General features: G+C 38.0%; 1 protein-coding gene across 2 annotated transcripts in view; it reads right to left on the reverse strand.

Annotated features, from left to right (window-relative positions):
- LOC147817268 (uncharacterized) overlaps positions 1 to 4462 on the reverse strand; it is a 5168-nt gene extending 706 nt beyond the window's left edge. Inside the window, exons 1-6 of one of the 2 annotated variants that reach the window (XM_087171222.1) lie at positions 4311 to 4462; positions 3615 to 3956; positions 3424 to 3465; positions 3223 to 3333; positions 2858 to 2892; positions 2238 to 2771 (exon numbers count right to left, since the gene is read on the reverse strand). In XM_087171222.1, coding sequence (XP_087027348.1) covers positions 2667 to 2771; positions 2858 to 2892; positions 3223 to 3333; positions 3424 to 3465; positions 3615 to 3956; positions 4311 to 4356 — 681 coding nt within the window. In that variant the 5' untranslated portion in view covers positions 4357 to 4462 and the 3' untranslated portion in view covers positions 2238 to 2666. Of the gene's footprint in view, positions 1 to 2237; positions 2772 to 2857; positions 2893 to 3222; positions 3334 to 3423; positions 3466 to 3614; positions 3957 to 4310 lie in introns of those variants that run through there. The other variant, XM_087171221.1, reaches the window with a different exon arrangement.
- Between the last annotated feature and the right edge of the window lie 4238 nt (positions 4463 to 8700).

Genomic DNA, 8700 nt, shown 5'->3' on the forward strand with positions numbered 1-8700 from the left:
AGCAGAAGTTTTCCTCCATTTTATAGTTTGAATCACATTTCTACGTGCAGGTATGAGAGAGCTGGGTGACTCAGAAAAAAGGTGCAATTTTGTAGAAAAAGGTGGGTTTCTAAAGAAAATTCCAATGCATTTCTAATGCATTATTTATTCCTAGTTTTTTGGGAATAACTTTGGGAAAAATTGGAATTTTAACACCAAAAGTCATAGCACCCCTTTCGGGATCAAGACGCACGTTTTGATGTATATATTACCGGGGTTTTCTCAAAGCTGCGGGACAAGTTACACGCCGAAATTTGGCGGAAGAATAATAAACCCGAAACAGAATATTAATAGATGCCTCGGAGCTGAGCACCCGTGGCATTAACAAGAGTTTTATCTCTGAGTGTATAATGTAACAGTTACTGGAATAAAGCAACAGCAACAATTCATTCAGCTCTAATGTGGATGGTTAAACTCTGGTGGGTCAGAGTCACCATAGATCTAAATGTAATAGAGTAATTGAGTGTCAGTACTCACTGATGCTGCAGAGAAGTAAAGCTGTTATCAAGGTGAAGGTCTTCATGGTGTGTACGACTGCAGCGCTGCAATGTCTCTAACTGAACTGTGTAGTGAGGGTGATAACAATATAAAGAGGTGGGCTGTTCTTCTTTTTGATCAAAGAAAACTTGGCTCATGCTGACATGCCCCGAAATGCAGAAGTTGATCAGAATCTTAGTCTCAAGTTTTTCTTTAGAGCATGTTATTGACAATCCTTTTATATTTTAGTTGCTATTATGTCCAAATGAAATATTAAAACAGAGGCAGAGAGGCAGCCTGATCCAACAAGAGATTCAGATGTTTTACAGTAACATGAAGGTGAACAATACGTCTTAATGGGTCAGTTGCAGTGCAGGTGACAGCAAGAGTAATTCAGTTCCAGTATCTACTGAGGCTGCAGAGAATGAAAGCTGCTACAAAGGTAAAGTTCTTTATTGTGTGTTTTAACTGCGGCTCTGAAATGTTTATAACTGAAGTATTCTCCAAGGAGGCTGCTCTTTACATATAGAGGCCAGGTACTTAACCTGCTGTCTCAAACTCACCACATTCAGGCTCAAAGTCTGGAGGAAGGTGGGACAAAGCAAAGCTCAGTAATGTTTTAACTTAAGTCTAGAAATGAACAAATGAATATCAAATGTGATATTCACATTCACAACAGAAGATTTGCCTTTTTTCTTCTTTTTGCCTTTGTTCATATTAGTCATTGAAATGCTGCTTCAGGCAAGTGTTTGAAGTCTGACCTTTGTCAACAGGAGCAGTGGCACTCAGCACAACTCAAAAATCATATTTGTTGATGAATTTTGAACAAGTGTTGTTTCTCTTTGGACACATGGCGACCTTTGTTAGGTGTGGTTCTGGTGCAGAGAGCTGGTGGCCAAGCTTCCTCTGGTTGACACCTCACTAATGATACAGATACAGATACGCGACTGACACAGTCAGTGCTGTTTGTTAGTGCAGTGAATTGACTGGCAGCTATATGACTACACATACGCATACAAAGATATCACAGAGGGAAGTCAGTGTTCACTGCTCCCTCTCTGATTCTACCACTAGAAAGCTTTGACTTCACAGGCCTCATGGTTTTCTCCTCAGTTGTGCTCACACACACCTTTCTGTCTCTTCCTGTCAAACAAGTGATGTGAGACAGAGACAGACATCCAGTCTGAAACAAACAGCACACACAACACCACATTTAGTTGTTTTAACAACTAAACAACATGAACTACTGCTTTTAATAAAAGTCAGCAAGAATGTAATGAATACATTTCATTTAGAGCTGGTTGAACACACACTACTACAATTAGCAGTGAAGTCAAGATTAATTCAGTTGCAGAACTTACTGAGGCTGCAGAGAATGAAACATGTTATCAAGGTAAATGTAAATTTCAATATTGTATGACTGAAGCTCTGCAGTGTCTGAGGCCAGGAAGGGTGCGTTACCAACGTAAAGAGGAGGGTGCTCTTCTTTTTCTTCCTTTAACTGAGCACATAAACACTTCCAGGAAAACAAGATTTGATGCAAACGTTTATCCTCAACTAGTACAAGTTAAGAAGTGTGTGTGTGTGTGTGTGTGTGTGTGTGTGTGTGTGTGTGTGTCGGTGGCTTTACTTCAGGTTGAAGTTCAGATTCGTCAGTGATACAGAAAGTACTCTTTGTCGCCACAGTGGCAAAAACAGTGACGAGCTGCTCATACAATATATTCACTGAAAATTTTAACCAAATTTTATTCTTAATTCAAACATTCAGCACATTGTTATACACACCCTCAGTTAAAACATACTGTTACTATATTGATGCAGAATGTTCTTCAGTCCAGAGAGATACAGGTGATGCTATTCCACATGTCAGCATTACAGAAGAGAGGCAGACTTCATTCATTGTGTTTTCAGGTTTTAATTTTCAGGCCTCATGATTCCCCCTCTGTGCTCAGACCACACTGTGCTGTCTCTTCCTGTCAAACAAGTCATGTGTTTCTCACTCCCTCCTCCTCTGCTGCAACACCAGCCATATTCTTTTAGACATGAGACGGTCTTCATGGCACCTTCACTGTAAAATGAATACTTCTGGACAAGAGTAATAGTGACCCCTCCCCCTCCACTAGCCTCATCCAAACAGCAGGTTAATGAGTCTATCTGGTGGCAGCATACACGACATTTGGCTCCAGCTCTCTTCTTCTTCTTGCTGCTGGACCAAAATCCACTGTTGCGTAGTTCAAGTCACCAGAGTCCAGATTCTGTAAATGTAGTGAGTATTTATACTAAGTGATGATGTGACATGTTAAATCATGTGTATTAAAGTCAATGTTTAAACTGGGTTCACCTCTCTCCGTTGTGGTTCTTTTTCTTCATCCTCACCTTAATGACAGAGATAAGACATCTGGTCAGATGAGTCATGTTCATTGTAAAATCTTTTTAGATTAGATTAGATTAACTTTATTTATCCCACAACTGGGAAATTCATTTGAGTAGCACTTTGTGATTCGGTGCCTTCATAAAGAGTTTAAAGGTCAAAGGTCAATATTTTCAATTATCTCTACATCTGCTTGATGGTTTGGCACAAATACCTGCAAAACGAATGACTTCCATCCAGTACTCAGGGGAGATTCAGTTCAATGTCATTTCTCAAATGCTACAAGATGTGAAAAATATTCTCAAATACAAAAGATACAGAAGCTTAAAAAATACCTTTCTGAAGTTTCCTGATTTTAACAACCAGACCAATGATGACCATTACAAGGAAAACAGTCAGACCGCCCAGGATCAGACTCGTCAGCTCTGGTTTTTCATCAGACGTTTCTAAAACAAAACTCATGAAGTCAGACTATAAACTTTCCATTTGGTGACTTGAAACCAGGCTAACAATCTGCACAATGAGAGAAATCTTACTCTGAGACTTGCTGTCCACGTCATCATCAGATCGATTGCTGCCTTTTAAGGAAATAAACGTAACCTTGATCTTATTTTGACAGATCTGCATTAAAATCACATTTTGATGTTTAAAAAGCCACTTTTTTGCCCAGGTATACAACTGTAAACGTATGTTTGCATTGTTAGAAGATGATTTACAGTAATCTTACCTTGAACATGTAAATCTATTTCACTGAAAACCAGACGTCCACTTGTGTAAAATCCACAGAAATACAGTCCAGAGTCTGAGAAATCCACTTGTATGATTTTGAGAAAAACAGTGGAGATGTTGGAGCTCATTTCAAATTTTCTACTTTGATATCCATCGCAGTATTCAATCTTTGATCCAGACCTGATCAGAACAGAGATACAGCTGACATTGGTTTTGTTGACCAGTCTGAGCCAGAATGTCAGAGAGTTATAACTGGAAAGATTGGAGCAGTGCAGTGTGACGTCTTTACCAGACTGGACGTCCACAGTCTGAGACTGAGACACTGAGACAGAGATCCAGCCTGAAACAAACAGCAGACACAACAAGAGTTTTATCTCTAAGTGTATAATGTAACAGTTACTGTAATAAAGCAACAGCAACAATTCATTCAGCTCTAATGTGGATGGTTAAACTCTGGTGGGTTACTGGTTACATCACTTGGTTCTGAGAATAATAAGTTAATTATAATGTAATTAGTGATCAGCAGAGAAATGAAGCTGTTATCAAGGTGAAGGTCTTCAATTCAATGTCAATTAAACAAATGGAACACGAACAAATTAACAAACTTTTACATAAATTCACTGTTTAAATTCTGTAGGGTTAAAGTCACCATCGATCTTAATGTAGCTGATAGTATTTCAGTGTCAGTACTCACTGAAGCTGCAGAGAAGCAAAACTGTTATCAAGTTGAAGGTATTCATGGTGTGTACGACTGCAGCGCTGCAATGACTCTAACTGAACTGTGTAGTGAGGGTGATGTCAGTATAAAAGAGGAGTGGGTGGTTTTCTTTTGTTGTTTTTTTCCTGTTTTGCGCTTTACCAGGTGAGCCACCAAGACGTCCCTACTATGAAATTTTTAGCTTTACCATATTATGACATTTTCATGCCTCATTATACTATGACTTTTTTTTATTGCTATGACATTCTATTAATTTTTATACCTAACTATAGCATGACCTTTTATGCCTTACTATACTATGTCTTTTTTGCCTCTGATATTTTTATATCTTACTAGACAATGACTTTTTATGCCTTAGTATAGTATGAGGTTTTTTTTTTTTTACATTTTTTATGCCTTTGTATACTATGACGCTTACTTTGTTGTATTTCATGCCCTACTATACTATGATGCTTTATGCCTTACTATACTATGAAGTTTATTGATGTTTTTATGTCTTAGTATAGTATTTTGCTTTTTGACATGTAATGCCTTAATATACTATGAATTTTTATGACTTATTATAATAAGACTTTTCATGCCCTACTATACTATAACATTTGCATGCTTTTCTATACAACAACTTTGTGATGCGGTGGCACGATAGTATAATGTTTAGAACTGCTGCCCCACTAAAAGAAGGTTATGGGTTCAAAACCCAGGAATGGCCATTCAGTGAAAGTGTACATGTTTTCCCTTAGCCTGCATGGGTTTCATTGGGGTAATCCGGCTTCTTTCACGATCCAAAGACAAGCACATTAGGTTAAGTGGTGACTATTTTTTACTATAGTATGATGTGTTTTGACGTTTTTATGTCTTACTATACAATGACTTTGTGATGTGGTGGCATTGTACTATAATGGATAGCATTGTTGCCCTCTCTAAGAGAAGGTTATGGGTTCAAACCCCGGGAAGGGCAGCTTTATGTGGAGTTTGCATGTTCTTATGCCTTACTATAGTATGACGTTTTTTGATATTTTTATGTCTTCCTATACTATGACTTTTTTATGCCTGTGATTACTATGTCTTTTTATGCCTTATTATATTATTCATGATTTGATGTATTTTATACTTTTATTGTAACTTGAGATTGAATTTTCAAATATCACAGGCTTAAAAAAATACATCTTTGTTGCATTATAAAGGTCATAAATCACTCTTTATGGTTTTGCAATTTGGCTCAGAAGTCATTTATAGGTCCAGGTCCATCCTGGTGAAGAGGTCACACTGCTGCCCGTCAAAATTTCCAGTTATCCAACTTACACATTCTGGTCCAGAAGTTATAACAAGAACAAAAGCAGCTGTATCTCCTCAGTGTATGATTCTGATGGCAATGTTTTATTCTGTGATGAATTTTAAAATGGAAAATATGAAATGAGATCAAACAAGTCCACAATTTTCCTCATAATTAAACAAGTGGATATATCTGACTCTGGTGGTTATCATTCTGATTTATCTATTTCTCTATATTATCAATATATTTTCACCTTCATAATTTATTCATGAAAATAAATCCAATTTAAATTATTCTCATATTTAATCAAAGGCAATGTGCATCTCTTTATGTCCTCGATGTCAAATGTACAGGTAAGATTCTCCATAACATATCTTTAATTGACTGTTGATGTAAAACATCTGGATGGTTTCTCTTCAGTTCTCTAATGTTACTCAATGAGGGAGTTAAACTGTTGGCTCTTTCTTGTAGAAGAGCCTGATGGAATAACAAAGCTGACAGCTGTGATCCTTGCTTTTGTGACAGTATTCCTCATGGTCATCATTGGTCTGGCTGTTAAATACAGGAAACTTCAGACAGGTACTTTTGAGAACTGCTGGTACTATCTTTGGTTTTGTTCATTTAAATTTGTGTCAGTATGATGGAATAATCCCTAACTTGCCAAATTGCAATTAACAGTGACGGTAAAGGACTATGATGTTGAATTAGTTAATGAGTTAACGAGGCATTTGTCTCTGTCATATAGCTCATAATGAAGAACACAATCCGCAAAAAGAAAATCCAGCCTCTGATGACCTAAATTACACAGCTCTAAGTTTGCAGGCCAAACCAAAAAGAAACTGCAGGCCTGCATAAGATGTTTTATAGGCTGCCATCAGAGAAAGTCTGGAAACTTCTGGAGCTGCAGCTCACAGAGGAAGTGATGCTTTGTCATTTTGTGCAGCTTGTGTGTTGGAAGAGTTACGTGTCAAAGGCATATTTGTGGCCATCCCTTTGTTCAAACATTTACTTATGTTCTTGCTTCTTGCCAAACAGCAGTAATTTGTTGTGTTTTTTTATTGTCTTCTGTCTGACAGACTCAGTCCAGCTCGCGATTGGTGTGTGATGGAGGCGGAGCCAGTGAAGACACTGACGGTTGTTCAAACTCTTCTATATTGAGAGTTAAATTAAGATGTGCAGCAGTGGAGGTGTGAGTGAGGGGGTCACATCACTTGTGTGACAGGAAGAGATACTGCAGTGTTTTGGTGCAGTGTGCAGTGTGGTCTGAGCACAGCTGATATGCGCTCATATGCAGTAGTGAGGATGCATAAGCATTGATACCCTGCTTGTTATTTTCCATTGTGGTGATAAATGGTGCTAAAAGTGAAGTATGAACCACAGGAAGACAGGCCTTCAGCTCTCTGCATCACAACCACACACAAAAAGGGTATAATGTTTGTTCATTTTTTTTGTTGAAAGAATCCTATTTCATAAAAAATTTCTTTTTTTTTTGTCAGTTTTCTTAACTAGATCCAATCTCACCTATGTATCTTATCATGTGTTTTATGATGCCAACTGGGAAAAACAGGGAAATTGTTATGTCACATAACTGAAAATCAATTAGAACTATTACAAATATAATATTGACCATGTTGTTTCCATTATATTTCACGCTGTATAGTGTGAAGACTTAGTGTGCTGTCACTGTCAAAGACGTGACATGTACCTCACAACTCCTCCCTCCCTGCACACTCTCCCTAAAGTAGAGGCCCAATCTATTGCTTGTGTTACACAGGAAACTAACGCAGTATTCATCGCTTCATATCAGCTTTTATCAAACGAGGTTTGACTCAGACCATAACGGTGCTTTGCTTTCAAACAAGTGATGTGTAACTCACCCCTCCTTCCTCACAGAGACACAGTGTCCTGTTCTGACTCCTCCTCCATCAAACTTTGAACGAGTTATGTTTCCTCCTAAGATTACAATCAAAGACAAAATAAGCAACGATGAAGTTACCGAATGACTACTGTTCTTCACTTTGTATCTATTGCCACAAAGGGATGATTAACTATCTTAACTATCTCCTTTTACCTGCTGTTTGTGTATTTGATCAAATTGTTGATAGATAGATAGATAGATAGATAGATAGATAGATAGATAGATAGATAGATAGATAGATAGATAGATAGATACTTTATGTATAACATAGTGGAAATTCATGACATTCATTACATTAAAGCTACCAGGACAGAGAGACAGTTGGTGTGGGTGTTTTCAGCATACCACATAATTTTTTTCACTTGTCATCTGGACTACAAATGAATTCAGAGACCAGCATTAGAAACCTGATAGATTGATAGTGCGACCTGAATCTCTGGATGGGTATGTTCATCTGCAAGTGTGAATGCAGGTGTTTATGTAGCCCGTGAAGCTAAAGGAGGTAGGTAAGTTTGTGTATAGTAGAGATGTATAGCACTTTAAAAGCTGCAAATCATGTGATGTTTGTGGTCATGGCTGAAGTCTTCCTGTGGCGGACTTTATTTCTGACTCATACAGACAATGTTTGTCATCAAAGGCTGTTGGTTTATGGTATTTATTATCCACTGTCATTTATTTACTTCACAGGTACAGCGGGCCGATATTATTTAGTCAAGAAAAAGAGCTCAGATCACACTGTGCTGTCACTTCCTGTGGAGAGCCCCCCCCCCCACAGATCATTTGAGTCTCCCTATGAGTAAGTTTGACAGTCATCCTCTGTGGCTCCTCCTCAGACAAACATAAAATATGTCCTTGTTCCTCTCAGATGAAGATTGGATGCAGACAATAAGACAGAGACGTTGACCATTAGCCAAAAGGGGCAAACTTTCAATTTATTTTGGGACTTCATTACAAAAAAATCTTTTTGCCACCACCCACACAGAACGACAAAATAGCAGATAAAAAAGACAAAACATCAGTAATACTCAAGGTTGCATGTTCAGCAGTGGTGTGCGGTCAGGGGGAAACAAGGCTAGCAGTGCTTGACCAGTTAAGGCTAAAATCACAATCAATCAATATTGGAAGTGGAAACAATATCAACACTGTCACAGAAAGGATCAGATTTGGCCTGTTTG

The sequence above is a fragment of the Seriola lalandi genome, unplaced genomic scaffold, assembly GCF_002814215.2.
Source record: "Seriola lalandi dorsalis isolate HSWRI2012SDOR001 ecotype SW California unplaced genomic scaffold, Sedor1 jcf7180002054979, whole genome shotgun sequence".
In the NCBI taxonomy this organism is placed as follows: domain Eukaryota; kingdom Metazoa; phylum Chordata; class Actinopteri; order Carangiformes; family Carangidae; genus Seriola; species Seriola lalandi.